The sequence below is a fragment of the Bos indicus x Bos taurus genome, chromosome 14 (genome assembly GCF_003369695.1).
Source record: "Bos indicus x Bos taurus breed Angus x Brahman F1 hybrid chromosome 14, Bos_hybrid_MaternalHap_v2.0, whole genome shotgun sequence".
Taxonomy (NCBI): Eukaryota; Metazoa; Chordata; class Mammalia; order Artiodactyla; family Bovidae; genus Bos; species Bos indicus x Bos taurus.
The window spans coordinates 56283121-56298017 of record NC_040089.1 but is presented as its reverse complement, the minus strand read 5'-3'; the positions used below and the strand labels follow the sequence as shown (position 1 = coordinate 56298017).

At 35.3% G+C, this 14897-nt stretch overlaps 1 protein-coding gene across 1 annotated transcript in view; it reads left to right on the top strand.

The window, feature by feature from the left end:
• Positions 1–14897, top strand: part of EMC2 (ER membrane protein complex subunit 2) — a 53018-nt gene that overhangs the window by 10531 nt on the left and 27590 nt on the right. Inside the window, exons 4-5 of the mRNA XM_027561313.1 lie at positions 1267–1352; positions 8904–8961. Of these exons, the coding sequence (XP_027417114.1) occupies positions 1267–1352; positions 8904–8961 (144 nt within the window). The remainder of the gene's footprint in view (positions 1–1266; positions 1353–8903; positions 8962–14897) is intronic.

Below are 14897 nucleotides of genomic sequence, written 5' to 3'. Positions count from 1 at the left end.
CTTTAGTGCTCCTTCATGCTGCTTCCTCATAAGCCAAGAAGAAATACAAAAAAACAGTACCAGAGAGTAGAAATACCTGGATAACATATACAAGTCTAATGGGCATTGTCCTTTTCATTGTAATTTATGTTAGCAGTACATTTATTCTGGTGGAGTTGCCCATGATAAAAAATATTCCACAAAAGCTTTGTATTACCTTTAAAACCTATGAGGCATAGTCTTTTGAATACCAAAGAGGTGGCAGCTTATTTTTTGCAGAAGATTTTGAAATTATTTTTTGTATAGCAAAATGCCATTTGATAAAGTAGGAGATCAAGTGAGTAGATAACTTTTTTTGTAACAGTATTTTTTTAATGGTTCAGAATTTCAGCACAGTTAGCTTGACTGAACTAGTACTATGAGTTTTGCATGATATTAGAGAACTAATTGAACATCATTTTCAGTTTTAATTAACTTGAATATTTTTATTATAGAGTTTACAGACACAGACTTTGAAGCTATATGCCAAATAATATTAAAACTTATTTTCTTATGATTAATAATCTGTTCATTAGTTAAATGCATTTTTAATCACATGTTTTGGGGCACTAGAAAGGATCATTTTTATCATCCTTAACATTTCTAAAACTCTTATAATCCCTCATGCTCAATAAATATTTGATTATTTGTTTAGTTGAGTTGATGGGTGAATTATGAATATCTGCCAAAAGAAGATTGGTACTCCATTGATACTGTGTCTGTATTTTATGGCCTTAAATCAGGACAAGTATTGTGACAAGGTGATTGATTAATATATTATTTGAACAAGGCAAAATTAAAGTGTTAATAATATTTGATCGAGACTTCAGTGTACTACCAAAGAGCTTAATCTTTATCTAGAGACTGCTTATGCAGTTGTTAGGAAGAAAAGGCCAGTAAACTGTTGTAGTTAGTTAAGATGGGCTTGATTCATTATGGAAGCAGTTTTTAAGGAGGAGTGATATGATAGTATTCAAAGAGTTATTAGTGGATCCCATAATCTCATTTTCTTAGTTAAGAGTTTGACTAGTTTCTGAGAACTCACTATTGTCCTCACTATAAATTCACAGTTGTTCTTTCACTCCATTTTTCATTACTGATTAATTTCATTTATGTCATTAGATCTCAGTAATGAAATTATTTAAGAAGATACACTGAAGACTATGAAAGGCATTCCTTGTAGATCATTTAGTATATGTAGTGTAATTACTGTCCGTCAAGTCTTTTTATAATTTTTTTCTTTTTTAGTTTTGTCTTCAGGAGTTGAGAAGACAGTTCCCTGGAAGTCACAGAGTCAAGAGACTAACGGGCATGAGATTTGAAGCCATGGAGAGGTAACTGAATCTTACAAATAGTGTGATCCTGTTTTCAAATGGCAAACATGGGGTCTTAAATTTAGGTCCTCCTGCACCAGTGGCAGCATCATTAATTATGCAAGATCTTTTGCTACTCAGCTTCAGAACAGTGTCAGAGTACTTCTCAGCATCAATCCTCCAAGTTATTACTCTTAGATAGAATTTGACATATGACTTGAATCCATTTATCATCTTTGGCCTTGTGGAATGGGATCATGCTTTGGAGTAAGAACTGGCTTCATATCCTATTTCTAAGGATTTATTGTCTATTGACCTGGAAAATTATTTAACTTCTTTAAGTTTTTTCAGTCTTATTCTTCTATAAAACAAGAATATTACCAGCTTTTCAGGGTTGTTTTGAGAATTAGTAATGATATATGTATAGTACCCTCACAGGCACTCAAAATATAGAAGCTATTATATATATATATATATTTTTTTTTTTTTTTAATTGAGATATAATTTATATAGGGACTAAGACTAAGGGGAAAATATGCTCAGTCATGTTTGAATCTGGAGTGGGTTGCCATGCCCTCCTCCAGGGGATCTTCCCAACCCAGGGATGGAACACAGGTCTCCCGCATTGCAGGCAGATTCTTTACCTGCTGAGTCACCAGGGAAGCCCGTAATTGATATATAACATTATATTAGTTTCAGGTGTATAGCATCATTATTTGATAAATGTATATGTATATTGTGAAATGATTACCATAATAAGTTGAACATCCATCATCATAGTTATAAATTTTTATTTTCTTATAAGAATGTTTAAGATTTACTCTGTTAGCAACTTTTAATTATACAACACAGTATTGTTAGCTATAATAAACCATGTTGTATTATGTCCCAGACTTAATTTATTTTATAACTGGAAGTTTGTACCTTTTGACCACCTTCACCCATTTCTCCCACTCCCCATCCCCTCCTCTGACAACCACTAATCTGTTCTATGTATCTATGAGTTCATGTTCTCTTTGATTCTATATGTAGGTGAGATCACACAGTATCTTTCTTGGTTTGACTTACTACACTTAGCATAACGCCCTTAAGGTTCATCCAGGTTGTCATAAATGGCAGAATTTCTTTCCTTTTTATGGCTAATATTATATTGTATTAATATATACAGTTAATCTTTGAACAGCATGGGTTTGAATCATGTGGATCCACTTAACACATAATTTTTTATTGATAGTAAATATTACAGTGCTGCACAGTCTGTAGTTGTTGAATCTGTATGTAGAATCTTGAATAAGGAAGGACCAAGTATATGGAGGGCCTATTCTAAGTTATATATATATACGGAATTTCAACCTGATGGAGATTTGGTTTTTAAACCTACGTTTAAGTTATTATGTATTACTTATGGAATTTCAACTGTGATGTAGGCTTTCCTGATCTCTGTATTGTTCAGGGGTCAAACTTCTTTATCTATTTATCTGTTGATAAACACTTCTGTTATTTCCATGCCTTGGCTAGTGTAAATAATGCTTCAGTGAACATGGGGCTTCAGATATCTTTTCAAGTTAGTGATTTTATTTCCTTTGAGTGAATACCCTAAATTGGAATTGACTTTATCAAATGGTAGTTCTATGTTAATTTTTTGAGGAACCTTTATATTGTTTTCCATAGTGACTGTGTCAATTTACATTCCGTCTACAGTCCAGTTCCCTTTTTTCCACATCCTTGCCAAGACTTGGTATGTTTTGTCTTTTTGATAATAGTCATTCTAACAGGTATGAGATGATATAACATTGTGATTTTAATTTTCACTTCCCTGATTACTGATGTTGAGTACCTTTTCATGTATTTGTGTGTCTTCTTTAGGAAAATGTATATTCAATTCCTGTGCTCCTTTTTACTTAGATTGCTTGTTTTTTTTTTGCTGTTGAATTATATAAGTTCTTATAATATTTTGGCGATTAACCTCTTATTAGATATGATTTGCAAATGTTTTCTCCCATTCCATAGGTTGCCTTTTCATTGTGTCGATGTTTTCCTTTGCTGTGCAGAAGCTTTTTAGTTTGATGTAGTCCCACTTGTTTATTTTTGCTTTTGTTGACTTTGCTTTTTGTGTAAAATTCAAAAAATCACCAATACTGATGTCAGGGAGCTTACTATTTATGTTTTCTTCTGGGGGTTTATGGTTTTGGATCTTCTGTTCAGCTCTTTAATCCAGTTTGAGTTTTTCTATGTGGTATAAAGACAGAGATCCAGTTTCACTCAGCTGTCTAGTTTTCCAACATCATTTATTGAAGAGAGTGTTTTTTTCCTATTTTATATTCTTAGCTCCTTTGTTGTAAACTAATTGACCATATATGTGTGGGCTCTCTGTTCTGTCCCATTGATCTATGTGTCTGTTTGTCAGTACCATATTGTTTTGATTACTATAGTTTTGTAATGTAGTCTGAAATCAGAGAGCTTGATCCCTTCATCTTTGTTTTTCTTCCTCATGATTGCTTTGGCTATTTGAGATCTTTTGTGATTCTATACAAATTTTAGGATTGTTTTGTTCTATTTCTTTGTGAAATGCCATTGGAATCTTAAGAATTGCACAGAATCTATAGATTTCTTTGGGTACTGTGGATATTTTACCAATATTAATTTTTCCAATTCTTGAGCATGAGATATCATCTCATTTATTTGTGCCTCATTTATTTGCATCAGTTTCTTTCATCAGTATCTTAAATTTGCAATATATAGGGCTTTCAATTCTGATTAAATTATTTCTAGGTATTTTATTCATTTTTATGCAGTTATAAATGGGATTGTTTTCTTAATTTCTCTTTCCGATAAGATTATTAGTGTATTGAAACAACAGATTTTTGTATATTGATTTTGTATCCTGCAATTTCACTGAATTTGTTAGTTGTAACAGCTTTTGATGGCATAAGCGTTAATTGTCTTCACCTGTCTGGCAGTTGTGGATGCAGTGGCTTTCCCTGTAAGTTTAGTTGTCTGATGGATCTAAGAGTAGTTGGTTTATTATGTTTAGCTTTTTCTTGTGAGTATAGGAGTGATGATTTCCAGTCTTTATGTGCCAGACCAGGAACCAGAAATCTGAGTATCTTTTCATGCAGTTGTTGGACATTTATATATGTTCTTTGGAGAAATGTCTGTTCACATTTTCTGTTTTTAAATTGGATTAATTTATGTCTTTTTATTATTTAGTTGTAAGAGTTCTTTATATATAGTCTAGATACAGGTCTTTTATCACATATATTTGATTTGCAAAAATTTTCTTGCATTACATGGCTTGTCTGTCACTTGTTCAGTGATGTCCTTTGATTACAAAATGTTTTGATTTTTTAAAAGTTAAGTTCACTTTTTCTTTTGTTGCTTATCATTTGGGTGTTATTTCTAGAAACCATTGTCTAATTCAAGGTCACAAAAATTATACCTATTTTCTTCTAAGTGTTTTATAGTTTGGGTTTTTACGTTGTGATCATTGACACATTTTGAGTTAATATTTTTTATGATATGAAGCAGATGCCAACTTTATTCTTTCTTTTGTAGATATCTGGTTGTCCTAGCACCAGAAAAAACTACATTCCCCATTGAATTGTCTTGGGCAATTACATCAGTTGAGTGTTAATTATGTGATTGTTTATTTCTGGGCTTTGAGTTCTGTTCCATCAATATATATGTTTATTATATACCACACTGTATTGAATCCAATAATTATATTGTAGCTTTGTAGTAGTTCTAAAATTGGAAAGTGTGTCCTTCAACTTTGTCCTTTTTTTTTTAAAGCTTATTTTGTCTGTTCTGAGTCTCTTAAGTTTTTATATTCATTTTATAGTCAGATTGTTGTTTCTTACCTTTATAACTTGGTGCTTTAGGTGAGACAGGGTTTACTTGTATTTCACTTGTATTTTTTTCTTGCAAGATTTATTGATACAGTTTTTCTTAACCCTTTTATTCCTTTGCTTTTGGCTTATCTGTTTTATCTATGTGTATTTTACTATCTTTGGATCTTCTAAGCAAAGGGCATGGATGAATCAAATAAAATAGTATTGCAGGTTCAGTTCAGTTCAGTCGCTCAGTCATGTCCAACTCTTTGCAACACCATGAATCACAGCACGCCAGGCCTCCCTGTCCATCACCAACTCCTGGAGTTCACTCAGACTCATGCCCATCGAGTCAGTGGTGCCATCCAGCCATCTCATCCTCTGTCGTCCCGTTTTCCTCCTGCCCCCAATCCCTCCCAGCATCAAAGTCTTTTCCAATGAGTCAACTCTTCACATGAGGTGGCCAAAGTACTGGAGTTTCAGCTTTAGCATCATTCCCTCCAAAGAAATCCCAGGGCTGATCTCCTTCAGAATGGACTGGTTGGATCTCCTTGCAGTCCAAGGGACTCTCAAGAGTCTTTTCCAACACCACAGTTCAAAAGCATCAATTCTTTGGCGCTCAGCCTTCTTCACAGTCCAACTCTCACATCCATACGTGACCACTGGAAAAACCATATCCTTGACTAGATGGACCTTTGTTGGCAAAGTAATGTCTCTGCTTTTGAATATGCTATCTAGGTTGGTCATAACTTTTCTTCCAAGGAGTAAGTGTCTTTTAATTTCATGGCTGCAGTCACCATCTGCAGTGATTTTGGGGCCCAAAAAAATAAAGTCTGACACTGTTTCCACTGTTTCCCTATCTATTTCCCATGAAGTGATGGGACCAGATGCCATGATCTTCGTTTTCTGAATGTTGAGCTTTAAGCCAACTTTTTCACTCTCCTCTTTCACTTTCATCAAGAGGCTTTTGAGTTCCTCTTCACTTTCTGCCATAAGGGTGGTGTCATCTGCATATCTGAGGTTATTGATATTTCTTCCGGCAATCTTGATTCCAGCTTGTGCTTCATCCAGTCCAGCGTTTCTCATGATGCACTCTGCATATAAGTTAAATAAGCAGGGTGACAATATACAGCCTTGACGCACTCCTTTTCCTGTTTGGAACCAGTCTGTTGTTCCATGTCCAGTTCTAACTGTTGCTTGCTGACCTGCATACAGGTTTCTCAAGAGGCAGGTCAGGTGGTCTGGTATTCCCATCTCTTTCAGAATTTTCCACAGTTTTTTGTGATCCACACAGTCAAAGGCTTTGGCATAGTTAAGAAAGCAGAAATAGATGTTTTTCTGGAACTCTTTTGCTTTTCGATGATCCAGCAGTTGTTGGCAATTTGATCTCTGGTTCCTCTGCCTTTTCTAAAACCAGCTTGAACATCTTAATGCCTTATGTATATAGTTTTCAAACTGTAAAGACAATGTAAGTTTTCTAATAAAATACCAAAAAGACTAGAAAATCCTAAGAATTCAGATTATTAGTATCATTGTATTAATGAAATGAATGGTTTCCTATTTTCCTCTGTCATTTCCAGTATGTTTCCCAAAGGTTATATACCTGGGAAAAGATCCCCAGGTGATTCTCATGTACTTTGTCTTGTGAGAACCAGTGCTTTTTAGCATTAATTTTTGCCCTTGTTTATATACTTTATTGTTTTGTTTTATTATTATTTAATGATTTTATTTTCTGTTTCTGTAGTTGCAGATTCTTGTGAGGCTAGCATACCTATTATCAAATATTATCATGTATTTGATTTCCAAAGTGATATTCTTTTTCTAAGCTATTGCTAACTCTGATTAACTTAGGATGTAGTGATGCTGTTTGGCCTTTGCATGGTATAATCATATTTACAAATTAAGTCTGCTTTTAATTTTCTCAGTAGTCTGCTACCATTAGTTAAAATATTCTTATCTGTTGGCATGACTGTAATGACAAATACAGGCTTGATCATTAAAATTGTGGGGCAATGTTCGATTAAAGGACGTGTCATGTGATGATATAGAATATTCTATGTCTTGAGTATCATTAAGAGAAAAACTTAAAAAATTATCATAGAGACCTTAAGAATAGATCACAAGAGTATATCTTCTGTCCCTAGTTTTATAAACACTGCTATAAAATTTTTAAACATAGATTTTTGCTTTCTCTAAAGATCTCTATTTGGAAGTGAAGAAATTGATTGGAAGGGAGTTGGGGATTATGGATATGATTAAGAAGGAATTTCAGAATCACTTAGCTATATCCTTGTACTCCAAATAAGATTACCATATATAGGAGTGTATTGTTAGATAAAGTGCTTTATGTGGTATATGATGTATCACTCCTTTTCATTCACTATCATACAATGTTAATCTTGGCTTCTTAGTTTTATCCTGTCATATTTGATTATTTTTTCATTTGATAAATTTGTTTCCCATGTGAGATTGTGAACTATGGTGTTGGAAAAGACTCTTGAGAGTCCCTAGACTGCAAGGAGATCAAACCAGTCAATCTTAAAAGATATCAGTCCTAAATATTCATTGGAAAGACTGATGCTGAAGCTGAAGCTCCAATACTTAGGCCACCTAATGTGAAGAACTGACTCATTGGAAAAGACCCTGATCCTGGGAAAGACTGAAGGCAGGAGAAGGGGACAACAGAGGATGAGATGGTTGGATGGCATCAGTGACTTGATGGGCATGAGTTTGATCAATCTTCAGGAGTTGGTGATGGACAGGGAAGTCTGGCATGCTGCAGCCCATGGGGTCGCAAAGAGTTGGAAATGACTGAATGACTGAACTGAACTGAACTGATATGAGGTTGTAACCCAGCAGAGTATATTATGTGTACATACTTGGTTTAGTCACTAAATCATGTCCAATCTTGCGATCCCATTGGCTATAGCCCACCGGGCTCCTCTGTCCATGTGTGTGGGATTTTCCAGGCAAGACCAGAGTGGGTTGCCATTTCCTTCTCCAGGGGATCTTCCCCACCCAGGGATCCAACCCAGGTCTTCTGCACAGCAGGCAGATTCTTTACCGACTGAGCCACCAGGGAATTCCTTAATAGGTGCTTAATGAATTGAACTTTACCAGCTCAACTAAGAAAAACTCTCATAAATATTTATTAGAGGAGAATTAACACTTAGATTGGGGCTTCTCAGGTGGCTCAGTAGTAAAGAATCCCCCTGTGAAGCATTAGTGTGATCCTTGGGTTGGGAAGATCCCCTGCAGAAGGAAATGGCAACCCACTCCAATATTCTTGACTGGGAAATCCCATGGACAGAGGAGCCTGGCAGTCTACAGTCCATGGGGTCACGAAAGAATCAGACATGACTTAGAAAATACTTAGATCATTTCCTTGTGAAAATATTTGTTAAAATTAAACTTAAAAAATAATTTATTTGCTGTAATTCTAGGTGTAACTAGGACCACAGAGGTATCTCTTTGAGCTGTAGTTTTTACCTTTGTATTTAGACCAAGTCGAATCAGTATGTTTTTGAAGTAAGTTTTTCTATAAATATTTTATTTACGATTTTTTTTTTTTTGCTTAGAAAATGACATTGTATCAAACTTACTGTTATGTGAAGATCAGAAGATGCTTAGTAGTAATTGTAAATACATATAAAGTCTTCCCAGGTTAATCTTTTCTGTATTTACTATTTGTCATTAAATTTTAAGGTAATGATTCTTAATATTTCTTTTTCTTTTTAAATAGATACGATGATGCTATTCAGCTATATGATCGAATTTTACAAGAAGACCCAACTAACACTGTAAGTTAGCTGGTTGTCCTAAAGATCAGTTAATTCTGTGTTAAGAAGTGAAATTATTTTAGAAATAATGGAAAAATACACATGGAAACATTTTATTTTGTTATTTGAAATATCTCATGATGGGTCACTTGAAAAAAAGTAGGTTTTAACTCTTCAGTTAAATCTGACTTACAAGATCTCTTATTAGAAAGCAGCTAGTTGAAATTTAGATAGAATAAATTTTATGTGCTTATAAGAACAAACACTTGTCAGAACTTATAGTTTCTGTAATATTTTCAAGTTTATTAAATACTAACTTGTCTTGTTTGGGTAGTTATATTTTAGTTCTCTTATTGAAGAATGAAAGATGTCATCTCAGTAATTAATGTATGGAATTAATTAATGAAAGGCTTTTTGGTAGTATGACCTGTTATAAAAATATCCTGGTGAAAAAAATTTTTTTTTAATATTGAGAACATTTTAGTTTATTGGTATAATGGCTTAGATTATTTCTTTTAATATAATCCCACCCTAGGGAAATTTTCTCTGGTAACTTCCTAGGTGTTATGTAGATATTTAAATGGTAAGGATTCTCAGAATATAGAAATTCAGAGAGAAGTTTTGACAGCTGCAAGCCTATGTGTTATTAAAAAGCAGTTAATTTAGATATTCCAAATATCTAAAAAGTTGAAATTGAAAAAATTTAATAATCTTTTAATTTTATTTATCCTAATACGTTGCTCTCTGTTTTAATAAAATAATCCCTTATAAAAAGCACCATTTTTCATTCCCTGAAGATTTTCTCATGTACTTATTTGAGCTGTAAGATTTCACCAGTTTTAAAGGTATTCATTTTTTTTTTTGCAGGCATATATTGAAAATATGATACCAGATTTCTGAAAAACTTGTTTCATGTAATTTTCTCATGCTAGTTTAAAAATCGGTAGTTTGTAATGTATTTTTTAGAATTAGAAGTCAAATATTTCTGTGTCAGTTTAAGTTGGACATATTTTAAAGAAATTACTTCACTACAGGGTCTAAGACAATATGTAACTAAATATTATCCTGTCTTTGTAGTACTTACCATGTTTTATGACTTGGCTCCCCTCATAGATTATCTGAGGGGGTAGTAACTAAATCATTTGGTTGTTAGGTAAACATTTTAGAACAAAGTGACTGAATTCAGCTTTGTTAGATGTATTATTCTTTCATCAAATGTTATTTTTATCTAATCTTCTCTCAGTCCCTTCTGTCCTTCTAGAAATATTTATTTGAATATCTGTCAGGAGCCACCAAAGGGTTGGTGTTACTAAAAATAAAGACAGTATTTCTGTTACCATATCCATAGAAAGCACTGTGGTAGACATTAAGGGAGAAAAACAAAGCCATATAAGACCTAGAACTAATAAAGTCTGGTAGGGGAAGACTTTACTTACATTAAACAGTACAGACAGAGTGCCTGAAGAACTATGGATGGAGGTTCATGACATTGTACAGGAGGCAGGGATCAAGACCATCCCCAAGGAAAAGAAATGCAAAAAGGCAAAATGGTTGTCTGAGGAGGCCTTACAAATATCTGTGAATAGAAGAGAAGCAAAAGGCAAAGGAAAAAAGGAAAGATATACCCATTTGAGTGCAGAGTTCCAAGGAATAGCAAGGAGAGATAAGAAAGCCTTCCTGAGTGATCAATGCAAAGAAATAGAGGAAAACAACAGAATGGGAAAGACTAGAGATCTCTTCAAGAAAATTAGAGATACCAAGGGAACTTTTTTATGCAAAGATTGGCACAATAAAGGACAGAAACGGTATGGACCTAACAGAAGCAGAAGATATTAAGAATAGGTGGCAAGAATACACAGAAGAATTATACAAAAAAGATCTTCACAACCCAGATAATCACAATGGTGTGATCACTCACCTAGAGCCAGACATCCTGGAATGTGAAATCAAATGGGCCTTAGGAAGCATCACTATAAACAAAGCTAGTGGAGGTGATGGAATTCCAGTGGAGCTATTTTAGATCCTAAAAGATGAAGCTCTGAAAGTGCAGCACTCAATATGCCAGCAAATTGGGAAAACTCAGCATTGACCACAGGAATGGAAAAGGTCCGTTTTCATTCCAATCCTAAAGAAAGGCAATGCCAAAGAATGCTCAAACTACCACACAATTGCACTCATCTCACACTCTAGTAAAGTAATGCTCAAAATTCTCCAAAATTCTCTTCAAAATTCTCTGAAGCCAGGCTTCAGCAGTATGTGAACCGTGAACTTCCAGATGTTGAAGCTGGATTTAGAAAAGGCAGAGGAAGCAGAGATCAAATTGCCAACATCCCTTGGATCATCAAAAAAGCAAGAGAGTTCCAGAAAAACGTCAACTTCTGCTTTATTGACTATGCCAAAGCCTTTGACTGTGTGAATCACAACAAACTCTGGAAAATTTTTAAGGAGAGGGGACTACCAGACCACCTGACCTGCCTCTTGAGAAACCTGTATGCTGGTCAGGAAGCAACAGTTAGAACTGGACATGGAACAACAGACTGGTTCAAGATAAGGAAAGGAAAACTTCAAGGCTGTATATTGTCACCCTGCTTATTTGACTTATACGCAAAGTACATCATGAGAAAAGCTGGGCTGGATGAAGCACAAGCTGGAATCAACGCTGGGAGAAATATCGGTAACCTCAGATATGCAGATGACACCACCCTTATGGCAGAAAGTGAAGAGGAAATAAAGATCCTCTTGATGAAAGTGAAAGTGGAGAGTGAAAAAGTTGGCTTAAAGCTCAGCATTTAGGAAACTAAGATCATGGTATCCGGTTCCATCACTTTATGACAAATAGATGGGGAAACAGTGGAAACAGTGACAGACTTTATGTTCTTGGGCTCCAAAATCACTGCAGATGGTGATTGCAGCCATGAAATTAAAAGACTCTTGCTCCTTGGAAAAAAGGTTATGAACAACCTAAAAAGCATATTAAAACACAGATACATTACTTTGCTGACAAAGGTCCGTATAGTCAAAGCTCTGGTTTTTCCAGTAGTCAGGTATGGATGTGAGAGTTGGACTATAAAGAAAGCTGAGCGCCGAAGAATTGATGCTTTTTTTTTTTTTAATTTTATTTTATTTTTAAACTTTACATAATTGTATTAGTTTTGCCAAATATCAAAATGAATCTGCCACAGGTATACATGTGTTCCCCATCCTGAACCCTCCTCCCTCCTCCCTCCCCATACCATCCCTCTGGGTCGTCCCAGTGCACTAGCCCCAAGCATCCAGTATCGTGTATCGAACCTGGACTGGCAACTCGTTTCTTACATGATATTTTACATGTTTCAATATCATTCTCCCAAATCTTCCTACCCTCTCCCTCTCCCACAGAGTCCATAAGACTGTTATATACATCAGTGTCTCTTTTGCTGTCTCGTACACCGGGTTATTGTTACCATCTTTCTAAATTCCATATATATGCATTAGTATACTGTATTTATGTTTTTCCTTCTGGCTTACTTCACTGTGTATAATAGGCTCCAGTTTCATCCACCTCATTAGAACTGATTCAAATGTATTCTTTTTAATGGCTGAGTAATACTCCATTGTGTATATGTACCATAGCTTTTTTATCCATTCATCTGCTGATGGACATCTAGGTTGCTTCCATGTCCTGGCTATTATAAACAGTGCTGCGATGAATCAGGCTCTACTACAAAGCCACAGTTATCAAGACAGTATGGTACTGGCACAAAGACAGAAATATAGATCAATGGAATAAAATAGAAAGCCCAGAGGTAAATCCACGCACATATGGACACCTTATCTTTGACAAAGGAGGCAAGAATATACAATGGATTAAAGACAATCTCTTTAACAAGTGGTGCTGGGAAATCTGGTCAACCACTTGTAAAAGAATGAAACTAGACCACTTTCTAACACCGTACACAAAAATAAACTCAAAATGGATTAAAGATCTAAACATAAGACCAGAAACTATAAAACTCCTAGAGGAGAACATAGGCAAAACACTCTCTGACATACATCACAGCAGGATCCTCTATGACCCACCTCCCAGAATATTGGAAATAAAATCAAAAATAAACAAATGGGACCTGATTAACTTTAAAAGCTTCTGCACATCAAAGGAAACTATTAGCAAGGTGAAAAGACAGCCTTCAGAATGGGAGAAAATAATAGCAAATGAAGCAACTGAAAGACAACTAATCTCAAAAATATACAAGCAACTCCTACAGAATTGATGCTTTTGAACTGTGGTATTGGAGAAGACTCTTGAGAGTCCCTTGGACTGCAATGAGATCCAACTAGTCCATCCGAGGAAAATCAGGGTGATTTTCCTGATTTTTCCTGAAAATCAGGACTGATTTCCTTTATTCCAGTATTCCAGTATTCATTGGAAGGATTGATGCTGAAGCTGAAACTCTAATACTTTGGACCCCTGATACAAAGAACTGACTCATTTGAAAAGATCCTGATGTTGGGAAAGATTGAAGGTAGGAGGAGAAGGGGACGACAGAGGATGAGATGGCTGAATGACATCACCGACTCAATGGACATGAGTTTGAGTAAAATCCGGGAGTTGACTATGGACAGGGAGGCCTAACATGCTGCAGTCCATGGGGTCACAAAGAGTCAGATCCGACTGAGTGACTAAACTGAACTGAAACAGTAATGTTACTGTGTAGAAGTTTCATGGTTATATCCATAGTTAAAATTCAAGCTTTTATACTGCAGGGTTTTGGATTGTTTAACACTGACTTTATGACTCTTTCATCGATCTTGTGCTCCTGCATTCCTGGATATCCAGTATAAAAATGAGGTTATTCATTAAAGTTTTAAGGAGCTCTCTTTCCCTCTCATATGCATTCACTATTATTTCAAAAAATATTTGTTGAGTGCTTGCTTTGTGCTTGGTATAGAGACCAGAAGGATGATTTAGACATTATCCTTGACTTTGGTTTAGAGAGATAGCATGATATACTTAACAGATAATAGACCTTGAAATAGACTTACTAAATCCTGATTCTTTGGTGATTTGCTGCAGTATTTCTGAGCCTTGTAGGCCTTGATGGTTGAGCATGGCTTAATTAAGACAGATGACGGGCTGGGGAAAGACATCATATTCCATTATGTAACAAGTAAGCCTTAGGGTTATTAAAGTACAAGACTTACCTTGGGAGAAAAGAAAAAAGTGATTGAAGTGGAAGTTTCAGATTTAGGGAGGTTGCTAAAATGGGTCATCTCATCTATTTTTTAAAAATTGTGAAACGCTCTTTTGAAAAAAGTCATATGTATGCATATTAAAAATTACAAACAATACTAGCATATATGTTGAAAAATAAGTCCTCCGATCCCAGATCTCATGCCCTCCTTCACTTAGGCAAATGTTTCTTAAGAATTTTTCCAGAAATTTTTTCTCATGCACACACAAATAGGTCTGTATGCATGTGTGTGTATGTGTGTGTGTCCCTTTTAATAGGGAGAATGGTTGGAAATGCAGATGGTGACATACTCTACCTTTTACGTAAAAGTGTTCAGTTGTGTCCAACTCCTCTGTCCATAGCATTTTTCAGGCAAGAATATTAGAGTGGGTTGCCCTTTGCTTTTCCAGGGGATCTTCCCAACCCGGGATTGAACCTGTGTCTCTTCTTCTTTTTTTTTTTTTTAATCCTTCCCTTCCCTCCCTCCCACCCCTGCTAAACTGTGTCTCTTGGGTCTCCTGCATTGGTAGGTGGATTCTTTATCCTCGAGCTCCCTGGGAAGCCCCAAACTCTACCTAAGTCATCTATGTTAGCACATCCTTTATCTCATCCTTTAAGTTGCTGCATAGCATTGTAGTATAAGGATGTATAATCCTTATTTTGATGAAAAACTTTCTTGAACTAATTAAGTCCCTTTGATATCTGATGCATTCCTCCCAGAAGCAGTGTTGAAGTGCGTGTCATTTG